This window comes from Lepus europaeus, chromosome 8, assembly GCF_033115175.1.
Source record: "Lepus europaeus isolate LE1 chromosome 8, mLepTim1.pri, whole genome shotgun sequence".
In the NCBI taxonomy this organism is placed as follows: Eukaryota; Metazoa; Chordata; class Mammalia; order Lagomorpha; family Leporidae; genus Lepus; species Lepus europaeus.
Window position 1 is genome coordinate 107,556,441 of NC_084834.1, and position 18,933 is coordinate 107,575,373.

The 18,933-nt window shown below is 36.7% G+C and overlaps 1 protein-coding gene across 1 annotated transcript; it reads left to right on the forward strand.

Annotated features, from left to right (window-relative positions):
- The first annotated feature begins 110 nt into the window (after positions 1 to 110).
- Positions 111 to 14,150, forward strand: LOC133765690 (sulfotransferase 1E1-like). Its single transcript, XM_062199229.1, has 7 exons — positions 111 to 258; positions 2,150 to 2,275; positions 2,606 to 2,703; positions 7,215 to 7,341; positions 9,414 to 9,508; positions 11,516 to 11,696; positions 14,038 to 14,150. Exons 1-7 carry the CDS (start codon positions 111 to 113, stop codon positions 14,148 to 14,150), a joined length of 888 nt encoding a protein of 295 aa, XP_062055213.1.
- Positions 14,151 to 18,933: the final 4,783 nt, after the last annotated feature.

Below are 18,933 nucleotides of genomic sequence, written 5' to 3' on the forward strand. Positions count from 1 at the left end.
GAAGTGCTAACATTTAGGAAAATTTCAATGTATGTTATTATTGTTAATGATAAAACATTGTAAAATAAATACAAAGCATAACACATACAATTTTTTTAGTGTACCACTAAATGGATTCTCGCAATTCTGAGTATTATGAAAACTTCGATGAGGTCCATGGCATTCTAATGTATAAAGAGTTTGTCCAGTATTGGGATGATGTGGAAACATTCCAGGCAAGACCAGATGATCTTGTTATTGCCACCTACCCTAAATCTGGTAAGTCTCCTTTGAAGTTGTTTCTTTTTCAGCAAGAATTATCAATCCATCTTGAATGGTAAATATTAAGCTCTTCACTTCTTATATATCCATTTTTCAAATTAAATGACACATGTAGGAGTACAAAAAGTGGCATATTATTGCTCTATCTCATGACCATAGTCTAGAACTGGACAACATATTGATAGATGGATAGTATTGATAACATTGGAAGTTTGTGTAATATAGAAGAATGAATATGTATTCATTCCACAGTGAATATTTAAAACTAGCAGTTGTGTTTGCCTTTTATCTTCAATGTCAGTTCTGGATACACAAATATTAAGCATTTTTCAAAGATATTCTTTTTTAAAAAACTTTTATTTAGTAAATATAAATTTCCAAAGTACAGTTTATGGATTTCAATGGCTTTCCCCCCACCCATAACTTCCCTCCCACCCGCACCACTCCCTAAACACTTTCAGCTAACTAGTGCCTGTCTTTAATATCTACACATAAGCTTCCAGTTTTAAGGAATGCTTTTATTTCTGAGGTTAGCTCAACTGTTAACACAGTTGTGGCATCTCACAATCCTAATATATCTTCAGAAATTCAAACAATAAAATCCAGACTTTTCTATCTATCTGATTGTTCCATTTAGAGCTCAAAACTATGTCAAGCAGTAAATACATTTGGCTACTCTAACTCTGAAATTGTTCCTCCATTTCCTGGTTGGGATCAATGTTGGCACAATACCAATCATGTGAAGAGGAAATTTGAGAGCTGTTCCTCTTGCTTCTTCCCTATGCAATGAACCAAAACATTTTTCCATTTGGTTTCTTTGAAATGCCTCACAGTCAGCCTTTTTTCAGGATCTCTTGTGTCCTTATTGATCCCTCACTCCATTGCTGTGCTTGTTTTATTTGAGAAGAGATTCTTATAAAATATGATCTTATAATATTGCTATCTTCTTAAGATTCGTCAATGCTTTTTCATAATTTTTATAAACAACTAAGACCCTCTAGTATGAACTGCATGGCACTTTACACTTTGCCATCTGCTTGCCTCTGTGACCTCATCCCCTCTCATCTATTCGGGTAGATTCTTGTATGGGCTATAAAGTTTATTTCCAATATTTTTCTCAGTACTACATCATTCTTAAGTATCTAGCCTTGATTAAAAAAAAACATAGATCATTATTTTGCTTAATAGTCCCCTCTCTACCTCCCACAAATGGTGAATTATACCTGTAATATATTAAGCCTAAGTTCAATTACCATGTCCTATTGAAGATATTTTTTGTCAAGAAATATCTACCTAAACAGCAGCTACCATGTCAACAGCACATTGAGTTATGTGTTCTTTCTTTGTAGTCTTTTATACCTCAGTGTCCCTTATATTATAATATTAAGAAAAGTTAAGTGCTGTCATTATTGAACACAGATTCTGATTCTTTAAAAGGCCTTTGGTCATCATAGGGCAGGGACTTGATTTATACTTTCTTAAAGACTTTGCACTAAGATACAGACTGATGTATAGTAAGTTATTATGAAAGTTTGTTGAAAGAGTACTTTGGTGCATCAGTACTTTTTCAAGTCTCCTTACTTTTTAGTTACCAAAATTGAAATCCACAATGTTATCAGTTTGCAAAACGTCACAACTCACTATGGGTAAATTTGGACACACTTATCACATGTGTTTTACTATAAAATTCATTCTTATTTACTGAGGCTATTTTGGGGCCTCATAAGATTAAATATTGGGGGAAATTTTTCTTGAGTCTATAGGTATTTAGACATCTTTTAAATAATATTGTGTTAGTATCTTCCTGCTTTATCCACCTAAAAATCCAGCACTCCCATCATCAGGCCTGCATGGTCAGTGGAGACTAAGATTGGTTCACTTTTCACAGGTACCACCTGGGTTAGTGAAATTGTATATATGATCTATACAGAGGGTGATGTGGAAAAGTGCAAAGAAGATGCAATTTTTAATAGAATACCTTTCCTGGAATGCAGAAAAGAAGATGTCATGAATGGTAATATTTAAGTTATTTTTAAAAGTTTACAGGCAAATATTCTAAGGTAGAATGTAGATATTAGTAGCAAAGAAATTGTAAGCAAAAGCAGAAATACATATATATAAAAGGTTTGTTAGCAAAATTTCAATAATAATTTTGCATGGGTGGTGAAATTTTATCTGATTGTTTTATTTGTAATTTCTTCTTTCTATATTTTTCATAGTAGGTAGCATTATAAGCATGCCATAGATTCTTAGATTTATTTCTCTTTTTTAAAATATCTATGTAAATCCATGTAAATATTCATGCTTTTTGAAGTCACTTAACCTTAAATTTTTTAAAAATCAGGAGTTAAACAATTGAAAGAGATGGCATCTCCTAGGATAGTGAAGACTCATCTACCTCCTGAACTTCTTCCAGTCTCATTTTGGGAAAATAACTGCAAGGTAACCAGAGTCAAACATTCTCAGAACCGCATCAAACTCATATAAACTTTAGAATAATAAAGTAAGATACTACTTTAAGTCTTATGCAAGCTTATATATTTATTATTTCAGTGAATCTCAAGAAATTCAATGAATATGGATTATATTCAGTATGGTCAGCCTAGATTTCAACATCAGTTCTGCTATTTGCTTGAGATAATTCTGGAAAAAAGCAAAGGATAAATTTTTTAAGCTCCAGTTTCCTTGTCTGTAAAAGAATAATAAAAGCACCTCCTTTACAGAGTGGTTACAATGCTTATAAAATTGCTTAACATCATGCCTATTATACTGTGTAAATGGTAACTACTTTTGTCTTTCTTGCTATTGTTGATTGAATCAAATGTCCTCTTTTTGTTGCTACTATATTTGGCATTGAGAAGCATGCAAATGAATCAGAAAAGGCTCAACAGCACAAATATCTTATAACTTAATTGAGCGCCCTTTTCAATGCATTTTCTGTTGCTATAACACAACACCACAGAACGCTGCAGCCATAAGGAAAAGGTCTCTTTTGGCTCATGGTTCTGTTCCGAGGAAGAGGTGCTGAGACTGGGGCCTTGACGGCAGAGTCATGAGGTGGCGCAGGGCACCCATGGAAGGAGGCAGGGAGTATTTGCACTTGTGTTCTGACTGTTCTCCCCTTCCTTATAGAGTCACCAATATTTAACCATGGAGGCTCCATCTTAACGGCTTTAGCCAATCCTAATCACCTCATAAAGGCCCATTTCTATACATCATATTTGGGTTGCATTTCCATCCTCAATACTTCACAATTGGGATTAAATTTCCACAAGTGTTTGGAAAAGGATAAATATATTTAGACTCTAGCACTGCCTATTCTGTGCTAGGGACATAATAAGATACATGCAATCCTATCTTCACAGACAGTGTCCATTGGAGGAAAGGGGCATGAAAACAGACAAGGCAGGGGGTAACAAGATCAAGTAAGAGAAAAATTCGGACTCAGCTGGGAACAGGAAGGAATCCAAGAGCAAGTAACATTTCTTCTCATATTCATAGGGTGCATATCAGCTAGGTTGTGCAAACCCAGATGTAACCTCAGGGGAATCTGAAACCAGATGAATTTGGATAGAAGGTTAAATATACACAACTGGCATTATGAGTGAAGAAATAAGGTAGGGCTCCATTATAAGAACCAGTTGTAGGAGAGTTAGGAAGTCTGCGGTCTACTTCATTGGTAATGAGAAGTTACAGACATGTTAAGTTGATAATTTACATGATCAGCTTTGGTTTATAGAAAGCACATCATATATAATCCCAAAGTACAGGCTAAGCATGATGTCTGGGGGCAATGCTGATTAGAGATGGGATTTGGGCACTCCCTTGACTTGCATCCTCTGGTCTGCTTTAACAAAAACCAGGAGGAAAAGAAAGCTAGGCATCAGAAGCAATGGGTGGCAGGCCTATTAATGGCTGATCAGTACAGTGATCTGCCCTCAAGGAGACCCAACAGGCCAGTCCACTGCAGTGGCTTTTAATGTGGTAAGCCTGGGCTTCAGCAGAAGTCAGCTTGTGAAGAGCCCTGGCAGCTCTGCCAAGAGTTGGATCACTGGAAATGGACCTGCCCTGGAGTCGAAGGATGCCCAGGTCAGAGCCACAGATCTTATTGGCTCTAAGCTGAAAAGCCCTTCACTCAGCCCAACTTCCAAAATGACCCCTGCAGCTGAGGGGACGACCAAGTAGGGTCAGCAACATTACAGGCAGAACTGTAAATAACTTGTTAGAGATGCCACCTGCCTTTACCTGGCTAGCTCTCCTCCCAGGCCAGCCAAGTAATGAAAGTCAACAGAGTGCCTTCCCTCAGGTGGTTCACGCATCCCTTAGGATGTACCCCATGTGAAGAGATAGATAGGTCTGGGCCTCTTAACTTACAAGGCCTAAAGCCCAACAGATTATTATCAAGCCCCTTCTGTCAGGATCTATTTGCCTCTCAATCAGAAAACTTAATTGTAGCTTAGACAGCACCTTTCTTAGCTCCTCTAATAATGACTCTGTCCTTTGTTCTAGGCCCTGTCTAGTGCACTTGGGCCTCATTCCTTTGTAATCATAACCTCTACTCTACCACCAATGGCTCTACTCCCAACCTGTGTGTACTGATGGTCCTCTTCCCCACTTAATGCTGTATAATTGTTCAGACCTGGTTAATGCCACTCTTAGGATCATTGGTTACTATCCTCACCCTGTCTTTTATGACCTTGTCTAAATATGATCAGAGTTGGCGAACTTGGAAGGCTTCCATAACCTTGGCAACTCATGACGAGAGCCTAGGGTGGTTACTGGCACCGTAAAGTAGATTGTCAATTTGTTGGGTCAACAACAGGAGTCACTGTGCACTTGCTCCTCATGTGGGATCTCTGTCCTTAATGTGCTGTACATTGTGACTTAATGCTATAACTAGTACTCCAACAGTATGTTTCACTTTGTGTTTCTATGTGGGTGCAAACTGTTGAAATCTTTACTTAATATATACTAAATTGATCTTCTGTATATAAAGAGAATTGAAAATGAATCTTGATGTGAATTGAAGGGGAAAGGGAGCGGGAGAGGGGAGGGTTGCGGGTGGGAGGGAAGTTATGGGAAGGGGAAGCCATTGTAATCCATAAGCTGTACATTGGAAACTTATATTCATTAAATAAAAGTTAAAAAAAAAGAAAAAATATTATAACCACTTACAAAAAAGGGCCATAATCTTAATCCTGAAACATTTCAACTTTGTACTCTTAACATGTCACATAACTTATTTGACATTTTCTAAAAATCTATGGACCAAAATTCCAACAATTTTGATGATGTTTGTTCTTATCATAAGTTATTCTAGATAGACCATGTATTCATCTCATGCATGAGATTCTGTCATTGTAAATATGAGGGTACTTTAATATGTTTTCTGAAAAACTGAATTCATAGATATATATATATATATATATATATATATTTTATTTTTGACAGGCAGAGTGGACAGTGAGAGAGAGACAGAGAGATAGGTCTTCCTTTTGCCGTTGGTTCACCCTCCAATGGCCGCCGTGGTAGGCATGCTGCGGCCGGCGCACAGCGCTGATCCGATGGCAGGAGCCAGGTGCTTTTCCTGGTCTCCCATGGGGTGCAGGGCCCAAGGACTTGGGCCATCCTCCACTGCACTACTGGGCCACAGCAGAGAGCTGGCCTGGAAGAGGGGCAACCAGGACAGGATCAGTGCCCTGACCGGGACTAGAACCCGGTGTGCCGGCGCCACAAGGTGGAGGATTAGCCTACTGAGCCGCGGCGCCAGCCAGATACATTTGTTTTGCTGAAAATACTTTGAAATCTGTATATAATTTTTCTTCATATATGTTTACCATGAAAATTTTGAAGACTCCTCATATGCATAGAATTGAAACCTTTTGCTCCAAAATAAAATTATGTTTTTACTTCATTTTCCAAGAACCACTTACAGTACTCTCATAGAAGTTATATATTTTTCAGGAGATATGCTATTTGTAGCTTTTTCAAGAGATTTGACCAAGTTGCTTTCTTCCTTTGCAAAGTGGGTTGCAGGGTTGCTGTTAATCCCTCACAAATGAAAATAGGTATCAGACATGTATAAAAATCCAGATCTTCACAAAACTGCTTGTGTCTCAGAGATCATCACATAGTAAGAGACAGTTGGATAGAAGATTCATGTTTGAGATATTTCCAGTGTGATTCACTAGGTAAGCAAAAAGACTGATAGATTCAGGGTATTTATAAAGTGTGTTTGGAATGTTGGACCAAAAGCTATGTGATAAAGAGAATAAAGTGGCAAAAAAGTGCAGACCAATAGTAAGGGAAATGATTAAGATCAGTGGATTTGAGGCATTGACATCATAATAGGAGAATTATATTGAATAACTGATGGTGAGGAAAAATGAAGCAGGACTTTCTTGGAAGAAAACATTCTGGCTTAGAATAAAGCTTCAAAATGAGACTTCCAAAGTGATGTCAAGATTTAGGATATGGCTAATAAACTAGGAGATTTCATTAAATTTATTTGCAAATATAGAAACTTCAGTAAGACAAAGTTGAGAGCCTGATCATAGCCAGTAAATAATGGAGAGTTAAGAGGACAATCCTTTTTAAATTTTATTTTATTTATTTTTGAAATGTAGGCCAAAATCAATAACCAGAAAGCCAACTGTCTCATGTGGGTGGTAGGAATCAATTACTTGAGCTCAGGGCACACATTAGGGGAAGCTGGAATCAGGAGTTAATCTGGGAATTGAACCAGGATCTATTATATGAAATACAGGAATCCCAAATAGCATCTTATACACAGTGCCAAATGATGGTCCCAGTATTCTTTGTATGCTTTTTTATTTCATAGTATGAAAATGTACTATATTTATGATTGAAAACATAAATGCTCTTTTTGAATTTTGATGACACTGTATGTGAAAAACTATTGAGTGATCTAATACATTATTTCATACTCTTAGATGATTTATCTTGGCCGGAATGCTAAGGATGTGGCTGTTTCATATTATCATTTCTTTCAAATGGTAAATGCTTATCCAAATCCTGGAACTTTTCCAGAATTTGTGGAGAAGTTTATGCACGCACAAGGTAGGAACCACTTCTTTTAACACTTAAATAAAGATACAAGACAAATGACATCTCTGAAAAAAATATTCATCTGTTGTTATCTTTCCTGATCTTTAATGAAAACATAGAAATTGTAGCAGCTCTTAAGGCTTCGATCAAGCACAGGAATTTGAGAAATTTGAGATGTGGGTAGCAAATTGCCGAGTCTGAACTCTGTTGTCCAAAGCCTAAAAGTCAATATATTGAAGTGATTTTGGGGATTGAAGTAAACTTTTTTCTCCAAGATTGAGAGTCAATGTCCAATTCTCCATCTTCTCTCTTTTTTTTATTGTAAAAGTGTTTTCCAACATGTTATTAAAGTTATTTTGAACAAAGTGGAGATAGGGGGAAGAGAAGAGGGGAAGAGGGAGAATGCTCATTTGCTTCCAAGGAAAATGCCAGATGTTATATGGAGCCAGAACCACAGAGACATTAGACTATCTACAAAATCGTTGTTCATTATACCCACTGTGCAGTTTATTTCAACAAGATTTCACAGACGGGTAAAGAGTAGGTGGGCAGATGTTTTAGAGAGTTTTATCTTTTAAATAAACACTTAGAATAAAGCACCTGAGTTTTTGGATTTGAGGAATAAAGGGTGTGTGACAGTTTGGTATTCATTAAAGAAGGCTATTCTAATGCTGTGGCAATCATTGAAAGGAAAAGAATAATGCCATTTTTATATTCTTAGCACAAAATATTGACTCAATAAAAGAAGGCTATATGTAGTTTGTGTTTGTTGATAGATTTTTTTAATAAGATTTGTTTATTTACTTGAAAGTCAGAGTTACACAGATAGAGGAGAGGCAGAGAGAGAGAGAGAGAGAGAGAGAGCGCGATCATCCGATGGTTCCATCTGCTGGTTCACTCCCCAATTGGCCTCAATGGCCAGAGTTGCATCTATCCCAAGCCAGGATCCAGGAGCCTCTTCGGGGTCTCCAACACGGGTGTAGGGGACCAAGGACTTGAGCCATCTTCTACTGCTTTCCCAGGCCTTAGCAGAGAGCTGGATTGGAAGTGGAGCAGCCGGGACTAGAACTGGCGCCCATATGGGATGCTGGCGCTTCAGACCAGGGCATTAACCCGCTGCACCACAGCGCTGGCTCCTGTTGGTAGATTTTTAAAAACATTGTGACAAAAGTACTGGGGATAAAACACATGTGTTAAGGTTGTCAAGACCACCATTGTAGGACAGAGCAAAGTAGTGTTGCTCCTGCACAAAAATTGAATAAATTCACTGTAATTATCATTGAAGAACTTTTCTTGTCCAGATTAATTGCTTGATAGAGTCAAAGAGCAGAGGAGGTACACACCGACTTAACACACAGAATACCGTGACTCATATCATCACACTGTTTCGTCAGTTTTAATCATATGAAATACTTGTGCAGTGGGAAAAGGAGAGCAAGAAAGAGAAAGGAATAGACAGCATAGGTTACATCACATCGTCTCCAAACTCTTCTAATGTTCTAATTTAGTTATATCAAATCATCTCCAAAGTCTTCAAATGTTCTGGAGTGAAACTGACACCAAGGGAACATCTCTTACTGTCTAAACTGCTAGTAGTGTAATATATATTCATATAGGTTTAGCTTCAGTTGTCAAAGCTAGTTTGTAAATGGTAAACTGGACACCTGGACCCAACACTTCTAACTATTAGACCATTGATAGTCCCAGTAATTCAACTTCCTTCACCTAATCTGTTTCACACACACACACACACCCACACAGACACACACACACACCCACATGCACACACACCAGTGTCAAAAATGCTCTCAGAAGCTCTTGATCAAATTGATACGATAGACTTCTCTCATCTTTCCTGTGACACAAACATGGAATAATAATAAAAGTTGACATTGTGTTTCTAACAAGGACATTTCTGTACAAGTCTGACCATAGAGAACTTTGCTTCAGAAGGACAGCTGGTCTACCAGTTGTCAGTCCATAATAATTCATATAAATTCTTTGTTGACATTACTGTTTTTACACTTATTTCAGAGATGAAGACAGATGATATTGTGGCTTTATGTTTTTTTCTCTAATTTTAGTTCCTTATGGTTCCTGGTATAAGCATGTAAATTCTTGGTGGGAGAAGAGTAAGAATCCACGAGTGCTATTTATTTTCTATGAAGATATGAAAGAGGTGAGAATTTAAAGCGCATAGGCAATTTGGCAATTTCTAAGATTCTAGCTTTTGAAAACTTTCTGGATACAAAAATCTACTTTTATATAAATGATCGCAACCACCTCCAAAAATTTTGAGAGGAAAATACTACCGAAATTCATATATTTTGGTACAGACTTGAAACTAGTAAATAATAATATTATGTAAATAAATATATTTGAATCTCAAGCTTCAAATATTTCCAAAGATAAAACTTTAAAGATCTTAAGTTCATAACACAGTAACACATCTCAATAATACACATATACAACTCAAGAATCAGGACAGACAAGTAGTCAATTAGTCTTTAAATCTAAATTTTGGAATAATCAGATGGAAATTATAAAATAATTATACTTAACATTTGAAGTAATAAAAAGAGATAAAAATTACAACTCAAATACTTTGCATCCTCTAACTCCCTACTTTGATCAATAATGGTCATGTTTACTTTCTTCTACATTTGAATCAATGAGAAGCTTAAGAATGAATAAATTGATCTTTCTTGTCCTTCAGTGTATCAACTGGAAAGAGAACAAGGCATATAAACATTATGTATGTAGAGATGATCTTTCATGTAAGATAAATAAGACATAAAAAAGCACATAATGTATAGATTTGCTTGAGTTAATATAGAACAAAAATAGGGTCATCTAACTAAAATTGGGATAGTCAAGTATATCATCTGAAAGAAAATAATAGATAAGGTGAAATTTGAAAAGCCAGATTTAATTAGTCAGGCATAGGATTTGGACACAGCTTTTTGCAGACAGAATTGTGCAGCAGAATAAAAAATTCAGTTGATATTACAAATAGATACCTGAGTGATTTAGCTGAGATATAGCATAGGAGTGGCATAGAAAAAGTATGTTTGTAGCTATAGGACATACATGAGAGTACTTCAAAAAACTGTAGAAGAATGGAACTAAAAGATAAGTTTACTTTGATACAAATATTATTGAAATTCATAGTTTTTCATAATACACATTTCCATAAGCTCTTTGAATACTGAATTTGTGAATTTCAAAAATTTGCAGTTTAATCAATTCCTATTTTAATTTTATTTTCAATGAATTTTTTGAAATCCTCTTGTACATTTGATGTTACATATTTAGTAGAAAGACAGTATAAAAAGGTAGAGTTTTTATACCTACTCTTACTCTTTCTGTTTTATTGCTGCCCATGAATTATTCCAAAAAACTAGGAGAAAAATTAAAGTTAACTGCAGCTGTTCAGTTCCCAAACTTGACTTGCACTGTAGACTTTGAGAATATATATTCATATTTATATAAAAAGTTATTGAGTATGCACTATGCATTAAGGGATACATTAAGCAATTTATAAACATCACATTTAAGTTTTCTAACCATATTTGAAGTAGGCTTCACATCCATTTTGTGGATGAGGAAGAATTATGCTTAGAATAGTGTATTAGTACATGTTTTATCACTGTAACATAATACTCAGCAGACTAACTTTACACAGAGGTTAAGCTAGCACACAGATCTACAGGTCCAGAGTCCAAGACCATGCAGCCCATTGGACTGGCTTTTTTTGAGGGTCAAGTGGCTGATGGCATCACATCAAGGGGGAATTGTGATTAAGGAAATGAACCAACTGCACCACCAAACAAGGCGTTAAAAGTTTTCCACAATCCCTTCTAAGGACACATCCCAAATAACAGAAGGACCTCCCATTTAGTCGTACCTGTTACACACTCCAATCATCATCATCACATTGAGCATCAAGTCACTAATACAAACATTTTTTGTTGGTGAGAACAACATTCATGCCACAAGATTTTTTTTTTTTTCCCAAGAAGACACTTCTCCAAGAAGGGGTTTTCTTCACGAGATTCCTAATTCCAACATGAGTGGATGTAGAGACAGATTTTTTTTTAATCTATCTCGTGTTTTTATCCAAAGGGCATTGAATGCTGAAAAATTTTAGCAAGATAGTCTTCAAAACCTCTTTTCTTCTTTCTAGGATATCAGAAAAGAGGTGGTGAAATTGATACAGTTCCTCGGGAGGAAGCCATCAGAGGAGCTTGTGGAAAAAATTATAAAGCACACCTCATTCCAGGAGATGAAGGATAATCCATCCACCAACTACACAGTTCTGCCGGAGGAAATCATGAATCAAAAAGTGTCACCATTCATGAGAAAGGGTGAGCAAGTATGCTATTTGCCTTCAATGCTATGGGAAGTCAAGTTGACATGATTACAGGCAAAATCTCCTGAGGAATATCAATGTCTGTGGACCCAGGTTGTTTTATTTTTAGGGCTCTTCTGCTTTTTTTTAACTTTTATTTAATGAATATAAATTTCCAAAGTACAGCTTAAGGATTACAATGGCTCCCCCCCCCCCATAACTTCCCTCCCACCCACAACCCTCCCCTTTCCCGCTCCCTCTCCCCTTCCATTCACATCAAGATTCATTTTCAATTCTCTTTATATACAGAAGATCAGTTTAGCATATATTAAGTAAAGATTTCAACAGTTTGCACCCACATAGAAACACAAAGTGAAAAATACTGTTGGAGTACTAGTTATAGCATTAAAGCACAATGTACAGCACATTAAGGACAGAGATCCTACATGAGGAGTAAGTGCACAGTGACTCCTGTTGTTGACTTAACAAATTGATACTCTTGTTTATGGCATCAGGGCTCTTCTGCTTTTAAACATACTATTAAGTTAGCATTCTAGAGAAGCATAAAACACTACCAGTATTCCTACTATGTTGCTATTACTTGTTGATTGCTACCATATGTGGCATATTATACAAAGATTTACCAGTAGGCACTCCAATCTTGGCACCAACAACAATAATACTCTCTGGAAGCTATAACTTTTGAAACTAACTTGTGTTGTTGTATGACATATTTTACATATTTGTGTATTGTCTTTTTAAATTCTATCAGAAATTCAGGAAAAGGCGTTTACTATCATTTCAATTTGAGATGAGGAAACAAGCTTAGATCAGTTAGCTTTTTCTTGGACGATGACAGAACTTCCAAGACTAAATGGCAAAGGTAGGAATTCAAATACAACTCTGTTAGCAAAAATATCAAAATAGACCAAGATGCAACTCTGCTTGAGAAGAGGCATGGTCTAATACAATAAGGTCAGTTTGAAATTCCAAAGACAAGTGGTTGGGCAGAATAATGGGTCATGCAGTCTTATTGATAGGTGAGGAAGCAGAAACACAATAGAGAAAATCTTGCTCTTCAAATCGAATTGTCAGTGAGAGGATCAGTTAATTTTTTAAATAACAGGAATAAGAAACTTATCACTGCGCAAAATTAGCTGGTGCCTGAAAACAAAGACAATTCTCAGAATAGATTTCAATGATCTACTCTTCAGATTATGTCATCTTTTCCATAGTTTCTATAGATACACAGTACCTAAAATAATTGTTTGCAAAGGTCTGCTCACTGTTCTACCTTCAGTCTTTACCCAATAGGCATGGTACACATTTTCTATCATCTACTTTCTTGGTTTTTTCAATAGAAAGTTTAGAATTCTCTGAGGAATGAATGCGTGAATTACTGACTAATGTATAAAGGTGAATAATTCCTTCAGCGAGGAGAGCATTGGATGTGTGATGGAGAGCAAAGGGCAGAGTCAGACCACGCTAAGGAGCTCCTGTCATTGGCAGTGATGAGAAAGTGCAGAGGAGGCAATGGGGGTGAAGAAAGCCTGAGTATGAATAATACATTAGAGGATGTTTGAGGGGGTAACTTCCATGTTTATTCCTTGGGTCCTTGATGTTTCCAAAATCCAGGTTATGGCAAATTACAAAGAAAGCAGAGTTTGCAGGAAAAAATTAATTACTTTTAAAATACTTGGATTTGGGATATGTGTACAGTATCCAGGCAGTTTGAAATAGAGGCTTAAGTCTGGATTGAATGTTATCTGCATTCAGGTGATATTTAATGCTTTGGGAGTGAGTAAAAGTATGGGTTTCATCCTGAGACCACAACATTTCAGGGAAAATCAGTGCAGAAACATTTACTGAAGTAGAATTAAGAAGGAAGACTCAGGGAATGAAGGAGGGGAGGAGAGAAATGTTTTCCATCAGCTAGTTGACTTCCTCTGTGTCTGCAACAGCCAGGGATGGGCCAGACCAAAGCCAGGAGCCAAGAACTCCATCCAAGTCTCCCACATGGGTGTCAGGGGCCTAAAAACTTGAGCTGCTTTCCTAGACAAGTGAGCAGGAAGGTGAACAGGAAGCAGAGCAACCAGGGCTGGAACCAGGTACTCTAACGTGGGGTGGAAGGATCCTAAGTGGTGATTTAACAGGCTACACCACAATGCATACCCTGCTTTCTATTTTAAAAAATCATCTAAGTTTATTACTATGGTATACATTTTATTCCTCAAATTGAAGATTAGAAGAAAAGTGTGATTTAATGTAACTTAATGAATGCAGTCAGTAGTAGAAAATCTTAGGATGGTGACTTGAACATTAAATATTTGCTATTTTTTTCTCTTTTTTAAAAATAGGGATTGCAGGTGACTGGAAAAATTACTTTACAGTAGCACTTAATGAGAGATTTGATACTCACTATGAGCAGCAAATGAAGGAGTCTCCAGTGAAGTTTCGAACTGAGATCTAAGAAGCGTTTTCTTTCCTTAACATACCTGAGATTACAGATTTCTCCTTATCACTTTCACTTATTCTTGTTCTAGATTAGTAGAGATGGAGTCATGTGAATCATGAATCAGGTCACACATTTATTGAACTGTTTGTATAAAGGAAAAATAAGATATGCCTTCCTGCTATCTTTTCAGTTTTTTTGTTAATTCCACCTTCCTTTCTTCGCTGTTGTTATACAAAATTATAATGTATAGGAATGTGGTAGGAACATGCAGATAGTAGAGAATGTTAGAGTTTCAGTAAAAATAAACATCCATTCCAAACTATTTTGTTTTTCTCATTTAGTATGATATTTGACATATAGATATGTATGTATTCATACATGCACACATAAATATTAATAAGTTCACATGAGCATTGAAGACTCAGAAGAAAGAATCATAGAATAAATAAATTGCTGGCATAACCATACCTATTAATTCCTTTCTAATTTTCTTTTACCTTCAGAAAAATGGTTTAATTTGAAATATACCATATGCTAAATAAATTTTGTGACATATCAGAACTTATTTCCAAACATCTATAAATAATCCCAATGAATGTTTATCCTAATGAATGCCTTCAGCTAATTTGAAATCTTTATGTTTTAGAGTGCCTTCTATCCTATATAGAATGCAATGTCATCTCTGGAAAATAAATAAAATGTGAAAGTTCTAAAATAAAATGTGGTAATTTGCAGGAGAATGAAATGAAAATATAAGGGAATAAATTTTTTCAATGCATTTTTAAAAATGTTTGCTTTATTCATTTGAGAGACAGAGCAACGGAACTAGAGAGGCAGAGCCAGAGAGAGATTTCCCTTTCACTGGTTCACTCTCAAATAGCTTCAATGACTGGGGCTTAGCCTGAATGAAGTCAGAAGCCTGGAACCCCATCCTGGTCTTCCACATGAGTGATAGGGGCCTGTATGCTCAGGCCATCATCCACTACCTTACATTAGCAGGCAGATGGATCAGAAGTGGACCTCGTGACATGGGATTACGGTATAGCATGGTGACCTAACTGGCTGTGCCCAAACACCTGCCTATCTGATGATTTGTGTTGGTTTGTTCATTACTATTTGATAATTCCTTTTTTGTAATACATTTTGTCAATGCTTTCTTTCTCTACAGTAGAGGACATGCAAGATCACAACAAATTCACTATGAATCTTCACTAGAACACTTGCCTCCTTAATTTCTAAACTAAAAGGTCAAGTCTCAGAAGCCATCCATATTATTAGTTTTCTTACTCTTTGCAGAAATTTCTCAGCACCTTGTTCAGTAATTATAGGTATTCAGGACCAAATCTCTTTTTACACAGCTATGCATTATATAAACATTGGAGAGTCCTTGAAATATATTAAGATTTTCTTGAAGGCTATGTAGGGGAACAGAATCTCTATCTCTGAAAGCAACAATTGTCATTTATTTTTTGTATACCCAATTTCTGATGACTTTCTCGTTAACAGTGTGGCATATAATAATAGCTTATTCTACACCTTGTAAAAGTTACAGTTGATTTTCTACATCATAACTGATGTAATCAAACAACAGAAAACTCAACTTTCTTTCTGATAATTATTTTCAATGGAGCAACAAATTCTATCTTGGCTTGACTAAAATTTGAATCTATAACAAGTTTTCTTTTTTTAAAAAAGATTTTATTTATTTATTTATTTGAGAGGTAGAGTTACAGACAATGAGAGGGAGAGACAGAGAGAAAGGTCTTCTTTCCGTTGGCTCACTCCCCAGATGGCCGCAAGGGCCTGAGCTATGCAGATCTGAAACCAGGAGCCAGGTGCTTCTTCCTAGACTCCCACATGGGTGCAGGGGTCCAAGGACTTGGGCCATCCTTCACTGCCTTCCCAGGCCACAGCAGAGAGCTGGATTGGAAGAGGGGCAGCCGGGACTAGAATCCGGCGCCCATATGGGATGCCGGCACCGCAGGCAGAGGATTAACCTACTTCGCCACGGCACCGGCCCCAGAATCTATAACAGCTTTCCCCCTCAGCTTGCCACAAAATTTCTGTAACTTCTTTGGAGAAAGCAGAGGACTAGGATCTAGCTTTAATTTCAAATAGGAACTTCAAGGCTCCTTTGATTCTTTGGCATCTCCCCTGAGCTGTGCACAGTTTTTGTGAATAGGAGGCAACAAGACCTTGTACAATATTATGTGGTAAAGTGCACAGGCATGGCCTAAGTAGATTTGATTCTAGGAAAACTACAAATTTCAGCAATACAATGTCTAAAATTTCTAACAATTAGATCTCTATAGCAATGCTTTCAGGCTCAGCTATATATACAGAAGGGCATTGAAAATGTTTGTTGACTAACTCATTGACTGATACCACATCAAGACCAGGAAAGTACTTGGTAAGCATGTGTGAGAATGGTGGTTGCTTATAATTGGAGCCATACCACAGAGCTTCTTTCAATCATCAAAATGTCTATGAATATAATAAATTATACAGGATCACAAACCATAGTATAAAATACACATCCATGAGTTCATGCTGATATAAATAAATTATTGATTACATAATTAACAGGGAAAATTTATATATATCCACTACAGAATTCAATTAATTACATATAGTTCCTCATTCTATCTTTAAAACTTAGCATTTGCACAGTGACTTGCCTGTAAGAAGTGTGGAAAGGCTGAGGAATAGAGTGTGAAGGAGAGAGTAATTTTATTGTCGAGGGCCTTGGCATACTCTACCCTGCCCAGGTGATCTGGGTTAATATTATCCGTGGACCGGTGCTGTGGCTCAATAGGCTAATCCTCCGCCTGCGGCGCTGGCACACCAGGTTCTAGTCCCGGTTGGGGTGCCAGATTCTGTCCTGGTTGCTCCTCTTCCAGTCCAGCTCTCTGCTGTGGCCTGGGAGTGCAGTGGAGGATGGTCCAAGTGCTTGGGCCCTGCACCTGCATGGGAGACCAGGAGAAGCACCTGGCTCCTGGCTTCAGATCGCCTGCCGCGGCGGCCATTGGAGGGTGAACCAACGGCAAAGAAAGACCTTTCTCTCTGTCTCTCTCTCTCTCACTGTCCACTCTGCCTGTCAAAAAAAAAAAAAAAAAAAAAAAAAACCATTATCCACGATACGACATGTTGATAGTGATACCCAAGATATGTTACAAGAATGGCAGTTTACTTCTATGACCTTTCTCCCAAATATGTCTGACTGAACTGAACATTGAACAAACCCAAACTGAAAGACTTTATACAGAACATTTCTATATGCAAATATTCCATAACTAGGCAGTGGAGCCCTTTCACATTGGTTTTGTGTCATTTTGACTTTTGGAGAACTTCCTTTACTTTGATGCATCATGTATTTTTGAGCCCCACCCTGGAACATGTTGGTTTTCCAGGGAACTGCAGCTCCTTTTAGTGGAGGGGAACATTCAGAAATCAAGACCTCAGTACTTTGTGTTCTCATTGTTACTGGGCTGTCCTTGCTTCTGGACCATTTTAGTGAAGTTATCTCTCTCTGTATCTATCTAACATCTCTCCTTCTAAACATACACAGATATGTGATTTCTCTATCTATATATACTCCAAAATGCAGGTTTGTACCAATAGCTAATTTTCCAATTCAGTCTGAAAGCAGAGATTTTATCAGGCCTTTGCCTCTTCAAACTTTGTACATTTTGTTCCCATCGCCATAGACTATTTACTTGTTTACTTTATCCAATCCTTGTCCTATATAACCAATTCCTAGTTATGTTGATTACCTACTCCTGTCTTGCTGCCTATTTGACCTCTGTACTCACACTCACAGCTGCCCCCAGGATATGCTGTTGTCTGCTGGGGCCCAGAAACTGCTCACACTCTGTCGTGCTATCAATTCCAAGACAGAGGAAGGAAAAGGAAAAGGAAAACAAAACAAAATAAATAAGTAAATAAATAAATATAAAATATAAAAAAGGAAAAAGAAAATGAAGAATCTGTACTTCTGAGATTTAATGTCTTCAGGATACAATAAGAAACATGGGGTCATAAAAGACCCCTTCCCACCCACACCCTATCCCCTGGTGGTAACTGGAATTTAGCTTTTATCTTTCAAACCCATAAAGTTTTCCAAAATCTCTCCTCCACTTTCCAGGCAACATTTGGGAAATTAAAGATGTCTCCATGTGATAAAAATATTTAATTTTCTAGATTTTTGTGTTTTTTTTTTATTTTGGCCCAATAGCTTTTAATTTTCTGTTGAGTTCAACAAAATAAACTAAACACCAAATAAGCAGAAAGGAGGTAAAACAAAATAAAAACAGAAATAAAGGAAACTGGATACAGAAGAATTATAGAGAAAACTAATAAACCAAAACAAGTTCTCAAAAAAGAAAAATAATAAATTGATAAATTTTTATCGACTGACAAAGATGAGAAGATAAAAGATGGAAATAACTAAAATTAACAATGAAAACAGTAGCTATTACGACAGAGTGTGCAGCCATGGAGAAGATAACAAGATGCTATAAATTGTTTTATGTTAATAAATTTGACAATTTATAAAACTGGTCCAAGTCCTTAAAAATGTAGCATACTACCAAACAAAATGAAAATATATAATCTGAATAATACTATAGCCATTAAACAAATTGAATTAAAATCCAAAAATTTCTGAAAAAGAAATCTATCCCTGTATTTTCAGACCTAGATGGCTGCAGTGGAAGATCTTATCAAACACTTAAAGAGAGTGAAAGTTAGGTTTACAACTCTTCCAGAATATTAAAGAGGAGAGAATAATTTCCAATTT

Bases quoted from the DNA above. Each gene is read 5' to 3' on its own strand.
- LOC133765690 (XM_062199229.1), top strand. From the start codon at position 111: ATGGATTCTCGCAATTCTGAGTATTATGAAAACTTCGATGAGGTCCAT. The intron at 2,704-7,214 runs GTAACCAGAGTC...TCATACTCTTAG, and splicing joins TTTGGGAAAATAACTGCAAG to ATGATTTATCTTGGCCGGAA. The intron at 9,509-11,515 runs GTGAGAATTTAA...TCTTCTTTCTAG, and splicing joins TCTATGAAGATATGAAAGAG to GATATCAGAAAAGAGGTGGT.